The 20,878-nt window shown below is 40.9% G+C and overlaps 1 protein-coding gene across 3 annotated transcripts in view; it reads left to right on the top strand.

Moving 5' to 3' along the window:
• TAX1BP1 (Tax1 binding protein 1) overlaps nucleotides 1-20,878 on the top strand; it is a 93,122-nt gene that overhangs the window by 37,611 nt on the left and 34,633 nt on the right. Inside the window, exons 6-8 of one of the 3 annotated variants that reach the window (XM_077811341.1) lie at nucleotides 15,661-15,809; nucleotides 15,935-16,025; nucleotides 17,760-17,945. The exons of 1 other annotated variant lie outside the window; for it this stretch is intronic. In XM_077811341.1, the coding sequence (XP_077667467.1) occupies nucleotides 15,661-15,809; nucleotides 15,935-16,025; nucleotides 17,760-17,945 (426 nt within the window). The remainder of the gene's footprint in view (nucleotides 1-15,660; nucleotides 15,810-15,934; nucleotides 16,026-17,759; nucleotides 17,946-20,878) is intronic. One more of the 3 variants, XM_077811342.1, reaches the window with a different exon arrangement.

Below are 20,878 nucleotides of genomic sequence, written 5' to 3'. Positions count from 1 at the left end.
GTAAGGTTTGCAGGGGAAATAAGAGTAGCAAAAACCAGAAAGAACTAATGGTTGTAATAAGGAATAAGAATCACTTCTCACTGTATACCAGGGAGGAAACAAATTACTCTAGGCAGAGTATTTATAGATTCCTAATCAATTATTAAAATATAATGCTTTTTTAAAAAAAAACTATTTTTAAGAAGGAAATAAAGTTGGGGGACAGACATGAGGTGATGGCATGGACAACTTTGAAGTAATGAAGCGTGTATAATATAGCTGTGGATAAAAAGGAGTTAATAGAATACTTGTAAAATGTCTGTATGTACAGATCAACAGTTCTGAACGATATAGCCAGGGATCTGAAGAGATTCTGCTGAATACCTTAACGAAACTTTTGTAATTTACTTTTGAAGAGTCATGGTGAAATGGACAGGTGCTAGTATTACAGGATGAAGAAGTTCTAGTATCAATTTTAAATCATGGAAGAAGCAGCAATCTGGCTATTACTGGCCAGTAAATCTTACTTCAGTCTTTAATAAAAGAATGTAATAAATATTAAGAGAAAAATCTGTAGGTGCCTAGAAGGTAACTTTTTGGGAAATGGATGAGGACAAGGGAAAGGGTAATTACAAAATAAAGCCCCATGGTCCAACCACTTACAGATGTAAGCAGTGGGACTAATTATAAGGATCAGGCCTTAGTGGATGAGACCACATGTGTAATAGATATCTATCTATGACGGGGCGGCCAAACTTACTGACCCTCCGAGCCACATACGCTAATCTTCAGAAGTTTGAGAGCTGGGGCACACCTGAATTATCATGTATGTTTGGGCACTATAGATGATAGACACTATAAATATGTGTCTAACACCTGTGCGTGAAGTAAGCCTGCAGTTGGACTAGTATTGTAAAGTCCCACCTACAGTAGCCTAACAACAAAGTTTAAAAGCCACTTGTCTAATGGGGCTCTAGAATGCTTTAGCTGGCCAGAGTGGATAGGTTAAACAGTATAGAAGTGTGTACAGACCAGTGCTCGAGATTAGGGTGAGACTGCTCTAACATTTTGTTCCGTCGTGCTTGCCTGGCAGTGTGAGAGCAGAAAATTTCTTATTTGTGTGACACTATGGATGAAATCTTGACCCTATTGAAGTAAATGGCAAAATTTCCTATGGGAATTCTCCTGATTTTCCCAACAGTTCCCCAATTTGTGTGTGTGTGTGTGTGTGTGTATTTTTGGATGGAGATTCAATTTAGAGAGGTTTTTTCCCCAACTAGAGAGAAGCCTATGCTAAGTATTAGAGAAAGAGATTAAACTCCCTTTTCCCAAAGTGAAGCTGACACAGTTAAGTGTCAAAAAGCAGTACTATAGAAGTTTTCTTCTCTGAGTTTTGTTCCTACTTCTATTCTCTCCACCACTCCAATCTTGTTTCCCTTCTGTTAGTACTCTTTTGTTCCATTCTCCATATTTCACCCCATTACTTCCTCAGTCTACTTTACAATCTTATCTAAGCAGAATAGAAACCCAATATCATTAGAGTTCAAATCACATTTCTGAACTCAGGATGTTAACTCAGGTTTGAAGTTAGGCAAAATGAATTAATTGTTTCTTGTAAGAGAGCTTAACGCCTTGCATGCTGCCGTTCACCCAGCATTTTCAAACCCAAAGGTGCTTTGTTTTCTAAACATAATCTACTCAACTCTAAAATTCAGTGACTTACAAGTGGAATATATGACTTACCTTTTAATAGAAACGCTACATAACTTAAAGAATTGGTTTAAAGATTCCTCGGAAACAATTGTACAGCATTCAGTTAAATTGCAGTAACTGGCTTTTATTTTCTCTGTGATTTACAATTAGATCAGTTTAAACTAGCAGTTTTGCATGATACGATAATTTTTGAGTAAGGCAAGAACCTAAGCAATCCAGTAACTGGGCTTTTATAAAACCAAATAGGACAATTTTGACATCTTAAATGCTGAATAATATAACAATATTACAACTGTATAATACATGATGCTGTTCATCTGCACATTGTATTCATTATTATTTTACCCTTAAGTAGAAAGGCTAAAGAAATAATTTACAGGTTAATGTTTTCAGAGGTCACTTGTCACATACAGAAAGGCTTTAGTTGAGTTAGTGATTTAAAGGGGTTCTTATTTCTTTAATTTTTTCCATAATACTTTGTATTTTGAAATTCTGTTCAGATACAGAAGAAAAAATATTTAAAAGCTAAAAGTGAAGCTGTGCTTTTAAAAAATTATACCTCCAGATATACCTTTAAGACCTATTTTATTAAGTAAAATATCAAAAATTAGAACAAATACAGCCCATGTAATAATGATGGTTGTAATCTCTGTGGGGTAACCAACACTTAATGGAGGGAGGATGGGATGTGAGTTTCTGTTATAAATATTGTTCAGCAGAGGCTTATAATTTTATGGTTTAAACTTAATTCAAGTTGAAACTTGGCACACACATTCTCTGATGGGGTTAATTTTTTTTTTTTAATTCCATTCAGCTACTTTTAGCTAGAAGGACACAAATAGTATTTTGACTCATTTCAGATGCTCTTTTGCACTTGAGTCTATATATCGTGTTTTGAAAAACGGGTATTCCATACATCCAAGAATAGATATTTTTGTATGTGTGAGACATGCCTTAGGGTACAGTCTGGACTGTTGAACAGCTGTGTCCTCTGAATTCTCCAGCCTTGGGAGCCTCTTATACTTTTCACAGTCAGAACATCCACTCCTGGCCTGCTCTCACACAGCCTCTAACATGTAAAATCACTCCCAGTTGCACAATATTGACTGCTACTAGCTAGCTACTCATGCATTAAACAGCAGAGCAACACCAGCAAGCTCTCCAGTCCCAGACTTTCCCCATGAAGTTTGCGTCTTTTACTGCCCAGCACACTACTGAATAATGCAAGCTCACAGGAAGTCCATCATTTCATCAAAGGAAAATGGTCTGCACCAACCTTGTTATCCCAAATGGAGTTTCCCACATACTTTAATCCAAACACACTGGTTAATATAAAACAATAAGATAAGTGCATTAACTACAGAAAGATAGATAGATTTTAAGTGATTACAAGTAATGGTGCATAAAAGTCATGATTGGTTATAAAAGGTAAAATGCAAGCTAATGGCTACCTTAACAAACTAACAGAATTCAAAGCAAAGGTTTTCCTCACCATACGCTGCAGTAAATTTCACAGGCTGAGTCTCCTTTCAGACTGGCACCTCTCCCCCTTAGTTCTGTGTCCTTCAGGTATTCATTGATGTCATGAGGAGGAATGAAGTCAAGTGTGTTCTTCCCTCTTGATAATTCAGTTTTTAGTGCTGGAAACGTCCTTGGTGACACACAGTTTGTTGTGGACATGAAGTTTGAACCTTCCATGTGATGAAAAGTAAATGTTTTGTTTACACCCTCCCGTTGCTGGAGAATGGCGGCTTAAGCAGGTGATAGCTCTTTAACACCTGGCTGAGATGCACGTGTGTCTTTGAAGAACTGCTTTGGACCTGCTGTTCTTAAGCTAGTAGCATTTTTACAGCAAAGATTCCTAGTACAATTAGGACGGTCTATTAATCGCATTTAATGCAAGCAATTAACTCAAAACTAACTCAATTAAAAATTAATTGCTATTAATCGCAGTTTTAATCACACTGTTAAACAATAATAGAATACCGATTTAAAATTCTTATAAATATTTTTGGATATTTTTCTACATTTTCAAATATGTCCTCTGGAATGGTGGTCAAAGCATGAAGGGGCATACAAATGTGTAGCCTGTCTGGCATGTAAATACTTTGTAACGCCAGCTAAAACGGTGCCATGCAAATGCCTGTTCTCACTTTCAGGTGACGTTGTAAATAAGAAGTGGGCAGAATTATCTCCTGCAAATGTAAACAGACTTGTCTGTCTTAACTGTTGGCTGAACAAGAAGTAGGACTGAGTGGAATTGTAGGCTCTAAAGTTTTTTACATTGTTTGTTTTATTTTTGAGTACAGCTAAGTTTAAAAAAAAAAATTCTACATTCGTAAGTTTCTCTTTCACGGTAAAGAGATTGCACTACAGTACTTGTATGAGATAAATTGAAAAATCTATTTCTTTTTATTACAAATATTTGCACTGTAAAAAAGATAATAAAAAATAATATAAAGTGAGCACTGTCCACTTTGTGTTGCAACTGAAAGCAATATATTTGAAAATGTAGAAAAACGCCAAAAATATTTAAATAAATGGTATTCTATTATTAACAGCGCAATTAAAACTACGATTAATTGCAATAATTTTGTTTACTTTCATGATTAATTGTGATTTTTTTAATCATTTGACAGCCTTGAGTAGAATCCTATAATTTCACATACAGTCTTGATGCACGCATTGTACTAGGACACTAATGTTCAGCAGATCACGTTTCAAATGATACCTCACAAGGCATACGTTGTACAAAATTTATCATAGTCTTGTAAAAGTGGTGAACATAATAGTATAGACTGTCAGTGTGCATATGTGTTTTTGTTTTTATATGCTCACTGATGTATATGCTTCTGTTAATGTGTGCTAGAAACTATCATTTGATTTATTATTATTTGTACTGCAGTAGTGCTTAGGACCCCCCAAACATGGACCAGTATCTCATTGTGCTAAGTGTTGTACAAATACAGAACAAAAAGATGGCCCCTTCCTGCACCTAAGAGCTTAGTCTATTTATTTTGTCATTTCTATAGCACATTTAACAGTAATACCTGAACACCTATCTGAACTACAGTTGCTTGCATAACTGGAGAATATACCCAGATGAATAAGAATTTTATTGATTTATTAGTATTTTAACTTTGAAAATTGAATTGAGTGATCATTGATATTTCTTCTTTGAGTGCTGGTCCCTATGATGTGGTATGCATGTGCTCCATGCACCTGAGACTGGAGAATTCTTGCAAGCGGTGTCTGTTGATCAGAGTCTGTGTGCCTTGTGTTCCTCCCCAACAGTATAAGGGGTGGTGTGGACCTACCACTTTTCCAGTTTCTTCTTAATGCTGTATGGCCTGAGTTGAAATCCTCCAGTGTTGAGAGCTTATCCTTTCTCTTCTTCCTGTAAATATTCAAAGTTATATAGTCTTCTTGGTTTTTGTTTTGTTAGTTCCCCAATTAGTTCGAGACTCCCCACCCGGGGGAACTCTCCTGGGCTCAGGACTTAGATTATGCCGAAGATACGGGATTCAGAAACTGCGTCTCCTGTCACTGCTCCTTTGTGGTCAGTGACAACCACCAGTGCTGCCTCTACTGCCTCGGAAAAGCTCATAACTCCAATAAGTTCAGTGTCTACTCCTCTCTTCTCAGCCAAATGCAGCAGGCACATGAACTCCAGCTTCAAAAGCACCTTATGGAGTGCACAATGAGGCCTCAGGGAGACCCTCTGTACATCAGCCACAGTTATCAGGGAGCACGCCTCTTTCTACTACTGTGTCTGACTCCAGAGTGGAAGGGAACAGAGGGAAAGATCCTTTATCTGGGCACCCTCAGGAGAGTGAAGGGCACTCTCACAAACATAAAAGCACATCTCTTCCTAGATCTTCTAAGAGGAGAGATCCTTCCTGGTGAGCCTTCGGAACCTTCCTCCAAGTGAGCCTTCAGACCCAAACCACAAAGATTTAAGCACCCCTACGAATCATGGGCATGATCAGAATCTGCATGGGGCAAGGCTTCTTCACTACCAGCCTCAGCATAAACTTCAGCACTGACTATACTACCAACTAAATTGAAACACTGGGACCTGAAGGATCAGGAACTGCCATTGCCATCTGGTTAGAGACTCCATCAGTGGTACTGTCGTGGCCCTGTAAGTAACCGTGTCTACTTCTGCTCTGACAGTACGAAGTGACATAATACAACCTCTCAAAGGGCTGGTAACTTGTATCACTCTGGAGGAGATCTTCATTCTCCTGGACTCACAATCTCCCTTGTTGTCGGGACCGATCCTCACCGAGGAAATACAAGGTCTGTCTCCTGTTCCATCCACTAGCTGTGGTTTCCCTTCAGTGGGACAGAAGGCACCACCAGTGGAGCTGGTTCCAACCTTTTCATTGTCTGGAGAGTCAGATGTACTGGTGGAACCAGCTTTGCCACCACCTAGAGAGATCAACCAAGATGGGTTTGAGAGTCTCTCGGAACCAGTCTGAGTCATGCAAATAGGAACCTCCTTCTCAGGACCAGTTTTACCTAGTATCTTGGGGACCACCACAGGCTACTTCTGAAGCCTCAGCTTGACCTTGGGGCATGCATGACCCTTACGCATAGAACCTGGAATCTGTGTGATCCAGTAGGGGATCCTCCTCCTCCTCCAGTGGAGGACCACCTCCTGAGCCCATGGAGGAGGAGGAGGACAAGCAGGATCTGCCAGTACCAAGGGGGTGTGGGGTGTTGTCTACATCAGCTGTTGTGGCACTTGATCCAGCCTCACCATCTCCCCCAGATAATCCATAGACAATTTCAAGAGCTGTTATGGAGAGTGATGGAATAGCTTCAGATTTCCTTAGAGGAGGTCCAGGTCTCAACATAAGCTCCTGGCTGTCCCACAGCCTACAGGATAGTTGGGTTTCACTCCTGGTAAATGGTGCCATACTGTAATTGGAAAGGGCTGTATGGCACACACCATTTACCTGTGCCCCTACCCTGAAGAGGGTGGCAAAGCAGTACTTTGTCCTGGCTAAGGGAGCGAAGTGTTTGTTCACCCAACCTGTCCCGAACTCCTTGGTGGTCCAGATGGCTATGAAAAGATCCAGGCGAAATTATCCAAAGAATACCCTGCAGGTAAGGAGGCTAGGCATTTAGACTTCATGAGGAAAAAGGTGTTTACATCTACTGCCCTTCAATTTAGAATCTCCAGCTGTCAGGCCCTTCTCACCAAATATAATTTCCTGAATTAATCTAAGTTCTTGGACGTTGTTTCCTTAGGAGGACAGGGCTCAATTTCAAGCCCTTACTGACAAGTGCAAACTAGTGGCCAGAACCTCATTACAAGGTGCGTGTGATGAGGCCGATACGGCATCAAGATCCATGATAACTGCCATATTAAAGCAACGGGAATCATGGCTGTACTCTTCAGGGTTTTCCAGGAATGTTCAAAATACCATTAAGGACTTGTCCTTTAGGCTTATCTTTTCAATGAGAAGACAAACCAGTCTTCACACTTATTGAAAGGGCTTCTAGGTATGTATACGCCAGCCTCAAAGAGAGAATGCTATAAACAGCCCTATAAACCAAAGCCCTTCTATCACCAGTGCTCTTACAAGTCACCTTGCACTTACAGATTCAATATAAGTGCCTTCATTAGTCAGCTTCTGGACTGAAGCCTTAGCTTCTTCCAGTACCTTTTCAATGGATCTCTCTCTCTCTCTTGCTGATTGATCCACATATGGCTTCTGTTACTGGACAAAAATCTGCTACTGTTGTAGCAAATGCCTGGATGGCATTGTTTAATGGTCCAAGTGGTTTCAACAGTAGATTTACAAGAGAGAGGATGGTAATTGTCGTCTTTGAATGTAGTAGCAAAAGTAGTCCACCAACCTCACTACAAGAAGGGATGGATCTTTTCCAAAGCCAGTAATGACGGTTGTAGTAATTTTAAGACAATAGCCAAGGATCGCTCATGAGAAAGCCAGCGGGTTTTTCCCAGGATGGACTAATTTGAATTCAGCTCCAGAGCATCTTCTGTTTTTTCTAAGACGTTCAGTCTTTTTGGACTGTTGTCTTCATTATACTCCTTTTTTTTTTTTTTTCAACATTAAAGTTATGGCGTTTAAAATGTTTTTTGAAGATTCTGCAGCTTGTAATAGTAATGGGAGCTGCAGAACTGGTGCTTGGGGCAGGGGCATCATACGGAGCCCCCTGGGTACGCCTACCTGTAGGAGCTGGAAGGTGGACATGCTGCTGCTTCCGGGAGCCACAGCACATGCGGAGAGGGGCAAGCCCCGGACTCCACTCCCTGGCGGGAGCTCAAGGGCCAAATTAAAATGTCTGAAGGGCCAGATGTGGCCCCTGGGCCGTAGTTTGCCCAACCCAATCTAGACTATCCTTGAGAGGTGGTTGTCTAACCTGCTCTTAAAAATCTCCAATGAAGGAGATTCCACAACCTCTTTAGGCAATTTATTCCAGTGCTTAACTATCCTGATAATTAGGACATTTTTCCTAATGTCCATCCTAAATCTCCCTTGCTGCAATTTAAGCCCGTTGCTTCTTGTCTTATCGTCAGAGGTTAATGAGAACAGCTTTTCTCCTTCCTCCTCGTAACAACCTTTTATGTACTTGAAAACTGTTATCAGGTCCTCTCCCAGTCTTCTCCGGACTAAACAAACCCAATTCTTTCAATCTTTCCTCATAGGTCAAGTTTTCTATACTTTTAATAATTGTTGTTGCTCTCCTCTGGACTTTCTCCAATTTGTTCACATCTTTCCTGAAATGTGGAGCTCAGAACTGGACACAGTACTCCAGTTGAGGCCATATCAGCCCAAAGTAGAGAAGAAGAATTACTTCTCATGTCTTGCTTACAACACTCCTGCTAATACATCCCAGAATATTCCCCCATCCCTTTTTTTTTTGCGAGTGTTACACTGTTGACTCATATTTAGCTTGTGCTCCCCTATTGCCCCCAGAGCCCTTTCTGCAGTACTCTTTTCTAGGCAGTCATTTCCCATTTTGTATGTGTGCAACTGACTGTTCCTTCCTACATGGAGTACTTTGCATTTGTGCTTATTGAATTTTATCCTATTTATTTCAGGCTGTTTTTCCAGTTTGTCCAGATCATTTTGAATTTTAATCCTATCCCCAAAGTACTTGTAACCCCTCCCAGCTTGGTATCATCTGCAAACTTTGTAAGTGTACTCTGTGCCATTATCTAAATCACTGGTGAAGATATTGAACTGAACTGGACCCAGGACCAATCCTTGCGAGACCCCCTTGATACGCCCTTCCAGCTTGACTGTGAACCACTGATAACTAACCTCTGGGAATGGTCTCCTAACCAGGTATGCACCCACCATATAGTAGTTCCATCTAGGTTATATATCTCTGTTTATTTATGAGAAGCTCATGTGAGACAGTATCAAAAGCCTTACTAAAGTCAAGATATACCACATCCACTGCTTCCCCCCATCCACGAGGCTCAATACCCTGTCAAAGAATTCCATTAGCTTGTTTTGACACGCTATGTTCTTGACAAATCCATCCTGACTGTTACTTATCACCTTATCATCTTCTAGTTGTTTGCAAATTGATTCCTTAATTATTTGCTCCATTATCTTTTTGGGCACTGAAGTTAAGATGGCCTCTGCAGTGTGTATAGAAAAGGTTAGGGTTACACTTTTCTCAGAAGAAAGCTTGTACTCCACCATGTCTTCCAGAGAAGTTTGCAGCTCCATCAAATGCACAAGCAGCCATCTGTTTGGTGTCCAATTTACAAGCATTTAACTCTTCTAAGATATGGATTGTCATAGATGCAGCCGATGTGCCTTTTATAACCTGAACATATAGAAATGCATTACTGGCCTACCACTGACATCAAGATAATGTATGCAATGACTTAATGCTTGTTGCCCGTTTGCATGGGTGCATTCATCAGCCGTGTATGCAAATTTTTTAAGGTGATGAGAGAGTTCTTCAATTTTTCAACTGCTGAGTCTTTCACTGTTGCACCGCTTGATTCTAACCAGTGAATTGAGTTTCTTGCAGAAATATAGTGAGCATTTGCCGGTCTTGTTCGGAGCCAGTATCCGACTTCAAGTTAACAAATGACAGTGCACTTAACATTGGCCTCCAGCTTGTAGTGTGTGGTATCTCTTGCTTAAATAAACTGTGTTGAGTCTTCAGCATTCTTAAAGCCTCATTAAGTACTTCTAAAACTGGCTTTGACAGTGCCTGGTTTATAAGGCTTTCTGAATGTTGATGCAGTCCAGAGACTTGGTGTTTTGTAGCCTTTTCATAGAGTTTGTCAGCATTGGTGTTGCTGATTGGTCTGGCAAATCAAGCTCCTCCAGGTTTACCAATTATAGCAGTACGAAGCTTTCCTCTTTTGTAAGGTTATTTGCAAGAGTACACCAGTAGTCTTCTTTTGTAATTTCAATAAATGGGAAAAGTTTAGCCGACAAACATCTGGAACTGAATTTAGGTTGTGGAGACACTGTTTCTTCAGTAGGTAGCTGTATTTGTGCTTTGGGCTGTTCGGATGTTGATACACCACTTGAATCTTCAGATGACATGTTGATATACTCTTGGCTCTTGGTATGTTCTTCATCTTGTTTGATTTGACCCTGGAGTGGTGAGGGGTGGTGGTGACTGGAGAGTTCAGCAGGGTGTAGGGAAATCCCTGCCTGATGCGGACCGTAAAATTTTCGGAGTGACCTTGGATTTGATCAGGGCAAAGACCAACTCCCATCCCCAGGAAAGATCTTTGCACCATGGGTGCTCTGGTAGACCTAGTTACACAGATTCCTAGAACATCAGTTCAGATGTGCCTCACTCTCTTGGGGCATATGGTGTCATGTTCTTATGTGATGCCTTTCACCAGACCTCGCCTCCATTGTCTAGAAGTATGCCACCAAACAGTATATGCACTGAGCAAGTGTAGCATGAACACCATGAGGTGACATGGTAGATGGACCCTGGACGTGAGTTGTTGCCTTTCTATCCCCTACACACAACAAGTTGGTGTTACAGTTGCCTTATGCTTCAGAAAACCAGAATGCACCTGATTCTGGACCTGAGAGCAGTAGAGATCCTTGCAAAGCATTCCTACCACTCGTACAATCTCCGCAAGTTCTGATACTGTCGGATAGCATAACAGTATTCTGTATAAATAAGCAGGGATGGGTGAGATCCATCCTCCCTGTGTATAGAGGCAGTCAACTTATGGAAATGGTGTATCCGGAATTACATCATCCTATCAGCAGTGTCTCTCCTGGGCGTCCAGAATTCAATGCTGGACAGTCTCAGCAGGCATTTCACCACCAATCTGATCGGGAGTTTCATGATTCAATTGTAAACAGCATCTTCACTTCATGGAGGACCTACATTGCGGCCAGTTTGCCTCCCAGGCAAACAGGAAGTGCAATATGCACTGGTCCAGGAGAGCTCAAGGACTGATGCTCTGCTATTGTACTGCTCTGGGGAGCTTAATGACCTAGGTGACACACTGCTAGTGCAGTGGATAGATCACTTGAGCTGTGCCTTCCTTCCCATTCCGCTGCTGTCTTGGTTTCTGAGGAAGATTTTACTAGCTAGGGCACAGGTCATCCTCATCTTCCCCAAATGGCCCAGATATTTCTGGTTTCCAAGTCTACTACACAGGTCATTCTGTTCACCTATCAGCATTCAGACCCTCTGGGTCTCTTGACCCAAGAGAATGGCAGGGTCAGGCATCCCACCCTGGATGCTCTTCATCTCACAGCTTGGTATTTGGATGGGCATAAATCCTAGAATGTTCCTGTTCCAAAGCTGTGCAAACCATTCTTAATCATACCAGAAAGAAACTGGTAGAAAAGCCTCAGTGCTCTGAAGAATCCTGATAGTCCTTCTGGTAACCATGTATGAGATCTTCAGTTACTTCAATAAGATCATGTGTCATTTTGGCCTGGGGTATTTATTGGTATATTATATCTGCCTTTCTGTCATTAACTTTCGTCATTTAACTTTCCATTTTGTTGTGCTAAGCTCTATCCCATTACATCTGGTTGCATGATATTCTTAGACATAATATTGCCCTGCCTGGGCACAAGGAGCATGTTGTAGTTAAAGTGTCAGCCTTAATTTGAATTCCCCTTTTGACAGCTTGTGCCACCACTAAAAGTTTCATAAACAGAGATTTTGTAATTTTGGGTTGACTGTACACAGCAAAGGTACTGCAGTTCTGAATCTTAAGCAGTTAGTTGTCTCCCTCTGGTGGCCAGATAGGACTAGTGAACAATGTTCTAACGTTGCAGTGGTGACAACTCGTACAGTAGCTTTCTAAATGTATAACTTTGTACAGTAAATCTGTTCTTTTAACCTGCTTTTTCTTTGATCCTGTAAACTTTTGGAAAACATTTCAGTATATATAACACTGATATAAACTGGAACACGGGCAGATTTATTGATTTAATAAATTTGTTCTTTCAGCAGGTCTTAAATTTATTTTGCTGTTTGAAAACATTTTTATATTTAATCTGATTTATTCCTCTAACGTGTTTCAGCATAAATCCAGGTTCTACAGCAATTATCTGCATGATAATGTTGTTCATTTAAAAGTCGTATTCAAATATCAAATATTCATTTTGAGTTGGCTTCCCTACCTGGTTTACTAGAAGTGCTCCTATGGTTAGAAAATGACAGGGAGCACCTTGTTACTAATGTAGTGTGTTCAGTCTGCATTGCAAGTGCCCAGATTAGATCCCACAAGTAAAGTGGGATCTGTGTAAAGTACAAAAACTGAGCATTTTTAAAATATTTTCTGTGCCATTTTTTTACCCAAACTATATGATTTTTGATAACATGCACGTTTTTAAAATTTGAACCTTTTGTGGGTGGAAATCTTGTTTGTTTAAAATAAATTTAAAAAAAAAAGGTTTTAAAAATTAAACAACCCCCAGAGTTACTTGTTTTGGCACCAGGAATTTCTCCCTTAGGTGCTGTCACTGTTCTTATGAGGAGAAAACTGTTTGACTACCTGTAAATGTTTTAATTGATCTTGCTTTACTTATTTTTTAAACTGATTAATTTAGACAAATTGTCCATCTAATTTGGTGGAAGGACTAATTTGCAGATATTCTTAAATCGTACAGATAAATGAAGTTCTTGCATTTTATTTAAAATTATGTATTTATGAGAATAGCCATGAGCAAATGGCAGTTTTCTGTGAAATGACAGAACTCATGTGTCCTAAAGTAAACTATAATATGTGCTACAAAATCAATATGGGGCTTTTTTGTTTGTACATTTTTGTAGTGTCCATAGACTCCTTCCTGCAAACATTACACATTTGAGTAATCCCATTGAAGCTAGTGGAGCTAATTATGTGAACAGTGTTACTTCACATGAGTGTTTGCAGGATTAAGCCTTAAATCTGTTTTTTAAGTATCTGAGATTTATGCACAATATAAGCGTTTTAAGGTTTTGTTGAAAGCAAATGTACATTGCCTTCATAGTTAATTTAGATGTATTCACTTGTTTCTCACTTCTGTATTTTCTTAGAAATTGAAATAATAATTGTAGTGGCTGATACAAGTGAGGTTATGTTTTAGTTTTTATGATAAACCCTGGGTTTTTTTGGATTTGCAGGTACAAATGTATTTTTAAAGTATGTTTTAAGTATGATAAGGAATTATTTTAGATGTTTTCCAAAGTTGTATCTGCTTGCTTGACTGACAAAAACATAGTTTTACTACTGATAACATTTTAGAACTGATAGTTATGGGAGAATGAGCTGGATTCTCTTTAGCCATAGGCATCATAAACAGCATTGGCAGCTAGAATCTACCTCTTTACAGTCATTACCAGTAATAAAGAACACAGTGGTCAGGCTGTGGCTCCGAGCCCCTCCGCCGGAGCTGGGTCGGGAAGAGCCATGCTGGCAGCTGTGGGGAGCCTGGGTTCCTCTACATGCCCTGGGCGAGGGAGTGGGGACAAGCAGCCCCTGGCCTGTGTCCCTGCCCCCCAGGTCCTGCCCAAGGCAGGTGGAGGGACCCAGGCTTCCCACAACTGCCAGCGTGGCTCTCCCCAACCTGGCTCCTGCTGGGATGGGTGGCAGTGGGGCTTGGAGTCACAGCCCAGCGACGGTAAGAGCTGTGCAGGCCGCTGTGGGGAGCCACGGCGGACCCTGCATCTACCCTGGGCCGGGGGCCAAGGCAGCTCCACAGGTCACCCTCCATGCCGCTGTGGCTCTGCCCGCAGTGTGTGTGTGTGTGGGGGGGCCTGAGAGCGGTCTCCTGCTGTGTCCCTGCCTGGCTGAGGACGGCGGAGGGTCTGCAACTCTGCGTGGGCTCCCCACAGCTGCCAGCAGGGCTCTCCGCAACCGGGCTCTGTTGCGGGGTGGGGCTCGGAGCCTCAGCCCGGCCATGGTGAGTACAGCCCCGCAAATCTGCGGATATCCACAGACAATTTTTGCGGATTGGATGCGGATACACATTTTTGTATCTGTGCAGGGCTTTAGTTATTTGTTTTTTTTATTTTCCCTTTTCGATCTCTGCTTAATCCTTAATCCCTTGTGTGGATTTATATATAGGTGTTAAGTAAATACACCTATTTTCTGTATGTAGTTGGCAACATGCTTATAAATATATACAGTTATATGAAAAGATACAACATTAGAGACCTAAGAAATTAGAACTGGAAAAGACCTTTTGGGGCCATGCAGCCCATCTCTGTGTTAGTACAGTTTCTTCTACAGTGTGATATTAAGTCTTTAAGTCCCTTCTGTTTCATCTTGTTAAAAGTTGTAGTTAAAAGTATATTCAGTTAGAGCACCTGATACAATTTCTCTCCCTTCTGGTGAGTTGATTAGTCACACTTATATGGTGACCTGTATTATACTCAAGACCCCAATTTGCATTAAATCTTTAAAACTGAATTTTCTTTTTTGCAAGTATGTTCCCATTTTAGAGTCATAAGTATTGATTTTTTAAAAATACCAAGAGCTGGAAAGATGTAACATGACCAAAAAACAATTGATTTACATCCCACATTTCCTTAGTTGAACAAGTGTGCTACAGTATGAAAATAGGTTGTATGTATGCACAATTGAGTTAGTTCAGAATTTATAATAAATACAGTGTGTTTTGATTTAAAGTGGAAAATTACATTTTAAAAATACATTAATGAATGTAATAAGGAAGATGTTTAGAGCAGAGCCAACTTTTAAAGTATAGAAATTGGCCCTCTAAACCAGGGGTGGGCAAACTTTTTGGCCCGAGGGCCACATTGGGTTTCCGAAATTGTATGGAGGGCCAGTTAGGGGAGGCTGTGCCTCCCCAAAGAGCCAGGTGTGGCCCACCCCTGCCCCATCCAACCACCCCTTCTCCCTGACCACCCCCGGAACCTCCACCCCTGACTGCCCCCGCTGCCCCATCCAACCCCTCCTCTCATTCCTGACTGCCTGCCCCTCCACCCCCTCCCCAGACCACTGCCCCCATTCAACCCCCCATTCCCTGCCCTCTGACCACCCTGACTCCTATCCACACCCCACCCCCTGATCACCACCCCGAACTCCCCTGCCCTCTATCCAACCCCCTTGCTCCCTGCCCCCTTATCGTGCTGCCTGGAGCACTGGTGGCTGGCGACGCTACAGCCCTGCCACCCAGAGCACCAGACAGCACGGCTCACTGTGCTGCCCGGCTGAAGCCAGCCATGCCACCGCGCAGCACAGAGCACCGGGTCAGGCTGCAGCTCTGCAGCTGCACTGCCCTGCAAGAACTCGCAGCCCTACCGCCCAGAGCATTGCACCGGCAGCGCAGTGAGCTGAGGCTGCGAGGGAGGGGGAATAGCAGGGGCTCGCCTCCAGGGCCAAGAGCTCAGGGGCTGGGCAGGAGGGCCCGGCCCGCGGGCCATAGTTTGCCCACCTCTGCGCTAAACTATTTGAAAATGAGTTTCTAAATGTATTCCTTATAAATTATATCTATCTATGTATATATATTTTAAAAGGATAATCTTCAAGCATCAGAAGCTCTTAAAATTGAAAATGAAGAACTAAAGAAAAAGTATGATGAAACTACTTCGAAAGTTCTCCAACTTGAAGAAGATATCATGACTGTTACTCAGAAAGCTATTGCAAAAGAAACTGAGTTAGACAGGTATTTGGCCATCTTCTTGCCAGATTTGTTTTATTTTAGTGTTTGTTTATGCACTCATATAAATTGAGAAGAAACGTAATATTCGAATGAGTTACTACATTAATATCAATCAATCCATTCCCTAGTCTGAAAGACAAATTGAAGAAAGTCGTCTTTGAGAAAGAACAACTTGAATGTCAGTTAAAGACTGAAAAGGATGAGAAGGAACTTTACAAGGTAACTATTCTTTCTAGCTGCACGTCCTTAAGCTAGATGACTTAGAATAAGACTAATGTCATTTTAGAGAGAGATGTGATAAACTGAATACTCTTAGATAAAAATGGATGGGAAAAACATCAGAATTTGGCACAAGATGTGGAAGGGTCTCTAGAGGCATACTGTATCAATGGAGACCCAATGATTGAACTCTTTTTTGCTAGTACAAACTGCATCTCCACTAGGTGGTTTAGCCAGTGTAGCTATACTTGTAAACCCTTTCTGTTGTAGACAAGACTTCAATGGTAAAATTCCAAACCCTTCTAATGAGTCAAAGTGAGCTGCTGGAGCCATCCTGGTTATAATGAATGTGTATTTCTTTTTATATCAATCTATTGTACTACCTCAGACAAATGGATTTGAGAAGGTAGATACAGGAATTAGTGGTACTTCAGAAATGTCTCTACTAGCTTGTACTAGGGCTTACTTAAGGCTATCGTTCTTTGTCTTCTCTTAGAAGCAGTTGTCTGGATGAGATGTTAGAACGTTAACATCTTTAGGTTGTCTAGATAGCTTTTAAAACAAAAAAATCAGGGTGTGCCTGAAAGCATGTCTGCATCCAAGGAGCAGCTCTTTGTATTAGAGACAATACTGGAAAAGCCTAGTCCCTAACTCTCCTGTAAACATCAAGGCACATTCCATAACCACAATGTTCTCCTTGTGAATGGACAGAGCAAATGGGAGACTTCTAGACCTGCATTGGGCACATGCTTGGGATTTGTAACACTTATTAACTAGACATTACATATTAGTATGGTGGCATCTTCAAATATTACTTGGTTGTAACTGACTGCTCTTTCCAGATAGTCCCACTCATTGTCTCTGGTACTGGGCACTGTTGTTGCAGTCCCATTTGTCTAGATTGGTATAAGAGGATGTTGTTAGAAGAGTGACGCCTCTCTGTAATTTCCCCCAAATCATTTTATATCTGTCTAGACATCCCATCCTGGTGAGGAAAGTGTTAGTCCAGTGGTTCTCAACCAGGGGTATACGCACCCCTGGGGGTACGCAGAGGTCTTCCAGGGGATACATCAACTCATTTAGATATTTGCCTAGTTTGCTAGTGCTTTTTATGTAGCCTATTGCAAAAGTCAGTACAAACTAACATTTCATACAGACAATGACTTGTTTATATGGCTTTATATATTATACACTGAAAAGTAAGTACAATATTTGTATTCCAGTTGATTTATTTTATAATTATATGGTAGAAATGAGAAAGTAAGTAATTTTTCAGTCATAGTATGCTGTGACACTTGTGTATTCCTAAGTCTGATTTTGTGAGCAAGTAGTTTTTAAGTGAGGTGAAAGGGGTACAGGTTCCTGAGAGGGATACAGTAGTCTGGAAAGGTTGAGAGCTACTGTGTTAGAGTTTTCAGAATTGTTATGCTTGCTCTATTCTTAGAACAAGGCTGTGTTTTCTAGTAGTATAATAAAGCTGGTGTTGGATGGTACAGCTGGAAAGTAGCAATCAGAAAGCTTCTAATATAAGGATAGTGACATTATCAAGTGATAAGTATCGGTGTCTGCCAGAAACTGATAGTCAAGCCTGATACAGGAGGACTTAGAAAACATTTAAATGAACAGGTAAGAAGTTATTCTTTGATCTGAGATACACAATAGTCTTTAGAAAGTGACTGATTTCTGTGATTTAATTGGAAAAGATGAGTTTGACACTTTTGAGCATCATTACAGATACACTTGAAGAATACAGAAATAGAAAACACCAAGCTAGTAAAAGAGGTCCATACATTAAAGAATTTGGATGCAAACAAAGAAAATATGATATCCCATTACAAAGAGGAGGTTGGCAAGTTACAGCTATGTATAGCTGAAAAAGAAAACCTGAAGAGAGCTTTCTTGCTTTCCTCCTCAAACAAGGTAAGCGGTACTCATATAACTGGCCCAATTTGAAATACATTTCACAAGCTGAAATCATTTTTAATTTAAAGTTGCGTGTTTTGCAAAGGTGCGGGAGGAGTTGAAGGTCCCCTCCAGGATGTATACCTGAATGTCAGCGAGGATAGTGGAGTTTTCAATAAAGAAAGAGACATGAGAAAGTGGGAGAGGGTTTAGGAACAAAATGAGTTCAGTTTTAGCCATGCTAAGTTTGAGGTGATGGGAAAAATATCTGGGGAGGGAGATATCTGAGTCAGGCTAAAATGAAGGGAGAGATGGAGGTACCCAGGCATGGAGAGTTAATTTGTTAGTTGTCTGAACAGAGATGGTAGTTGTCATGTCAGTAGATAAAAATACCAGAAGAGAAGGGAGCCAAATGTCATAGCCCTGTTAGGACTTCACTTTATGGAGTTGTGCGGAGGGAGAGGAAGAGGATCCACCAAAGAGATGTTGAAGGAACAATTCATATAATGCACTGACAAGATTTAACAGTAACATGAAAACCAAGGGAGGACAAGATATTAAACAAGAGGACAAGATCAGCAAAAAGCTCAAGGAGAATGAGAGCAGAGAATTGGTTCCAAGATTTTTTCAGGAAGGATTAACCTTGAGAGCAGTGTGGAAAAGTTAGGAACCAAAATAGAGAGGATTTAGGGTGGTGTATGACAAGGAAGTCAAATCAACTGGTGTTAGTCTTCTCTTTGAAGGAGTCATCAAGATCAAGAAACTTGCAATCTAGTAACAAGGATTGTGGGGATGGTATTCATTGGAAATGGGAAATGGAAGTGTGAAAGTAGTGCTATTGACAAGGGAAATAGCAAGAGAGGAAAGAGGAGAGCATGTTTTCTGCAGTTTAGATTAGATACGGTATTTCTCATTTCCTTCTTTTGACTGCTTTATGATTTTGCTGCTGAATATATTGATAAAACAACTACTGTGTTTTACCTCAGAAGTGTGTGTTCCAGGAGTGGATAAAACAGTATCTATATTTCATTTGTTAATCTTGCTGAGCACTTACTGCCATTTCTTGAGGAGTCCCTGCCATTTCTTTATTATGCGTTACTAAATCCCACAGATTTGCAGAGTTGTAACTGATTAATATGACCTAGTACCAAAGGGGTAAACAAGCAGTGATCGTGTGGTTCTAGAATATCTAGTACAATGAAGCCCCAATCTTTGTTGTGGCTTTTGGACACTAGTTTATTCTGTAATGCTGGAATTATACCCTGTTTACTAGTATATGAATGAAAAGCACATATTCAAACTAGGTATATTTACATTTACAAAAATGGAATTGTCTTTGTAAGATTCCACTCCTGCTTTTATTTTAAAAAAATCTGGTTTTGGATACTTCAGATGGCCAACATCGTGTAATGGTAGCCATTTTGAAGTGGGCCCAAATTGTCTTCAACAGCTGCTTCTTGACATCTTCCCAAGCATCCCTCACTTACTGTTCCCACACCTCAGAGGTCTATTCAGTGGTACTCTTTTCAGCAACTAAACATTTACCACTGAAATATTTTTATGTTGGGTGTTTTTTATACATTTCCTTGAGTGTATTTAGTATTTAATACTGTGTATTTAGTGTATTTAGTATTCAAACTAATCTGTTACTTTCAATGTCACTTAGTCCTTTTGGGGAAAAAAAAATTAACTTGAGAATATTAGGCTACCAACCTTTGGTGAATGGAATTATGGCTAAATTCAAGTATCTGAAATAATGAAATGCATTGGGTGCAGCCCAGAATACAGCCAAAGGGCATGTGCTTGTTTAAATTGCATCAACCTTCTGGAGCTGCCCTGTGATATGCAGTGCTGCCTGGAATCTTTTTCAGTGCTGTGACTCTGTCTCTGTCCTGCTGTAGTCCCTATATATTGTATACAGTTCCTATAGTCCACGCTTCCTATGCCAGACCTTGTGAAGCAGGTCCTTGGAAGATAGCTTTACAGCTTTATCTTTCCCACTGCCTGCACCAAAGGAATCCTCCTTTGGCCAGATATGGGGCTTTTAAGGCACCTCTTCACCACTCCCAGCCTTTTCATGGTGTACAGAGCCTGAGCAAGAGAGAGGATGTCACCCAGTGTTTTTTATGTAAAGTCTCCTCTACCATACAAGTGAATTCTGTTTGTGAAACTATAGATAGCTGTTTCTGCTTATCAGAACTGTTGTAATGTTAGTAGAGTACAAAATACGTTTTTAAAGTTGTGTTAATTGTGTTTAAAATGTAAGCTTGAAATGCAATAAAAACGTAGTGTGCAAAGTAATAAGTAAAAATATTATTTATTGACACTTTTATTTTGAAACAAAGATTGTTCATATATAGTATACTTTTAAACTCATTTTAAGGAGAAATGGTTGTACACAATTTTGAGTAAATAAAATAAGGGAAAAAATAGGAGCGTGTACAAGACAGTTCTTCGAGTGCTTGCTCATGTTGATTCCATATTAGATGTGTGTACTCGCCACATGCAGCGGTGCCGGAAGTTTTTGCCTTAGCAGTAGCCGTAGGGGACTGGCAGTGGTGCCCACATAGTGCGGTATAAGGGGCGCCGCCAGCTCCCCCCACCCTCAGTTCCTCCTTGCTGCCAGTGATGGTGCTGGAACATCTGCTGCTTCGGGTAGCATTGTTTCGTTCTCTGTTCTTGCGAACTTTGAAAACCTGTAATATAGTTGTATATGGTTAGTGCCGGTGCAGAGGATAGAGTTCATTGGAGTGGTCCTCGACTTCACCTGCGCCAGAGTGGTCCTGCTGCTGGAAAGGTTCAACATATTGATGAACCTCATCGTGGAAGTTTCCGCATTCCCTCTGACTACAGCCAGGGTCTGCCTGCTGGGTCACACTGCAGCGTGCACGTACGTTGTCCACTATGCCAGGCTCTGGATGCAGCCCCTGCAACAATGGCTGTTGATGGTC

This window comes from Eretmochelys imbricata, chromosome 2, assembly GCF_965152235.1.
Source record: "Eretmochelys imbricata isolate rEreImb1 chromosome 2, rEreImb1.hap1, whole genome shotgun sequence".
Classification (NCBI taxonomy): Eukaryota; Metazoa; Chordata; order Testudines; family Cheloniidae; genus Eretmochelys; species Eretmochelys imbricata.
The sequence above is the reverse complement of the archived record's forward strand: the minus strand, read 5'-3'. Positions and strand labels throughout refer to the sequence as shown.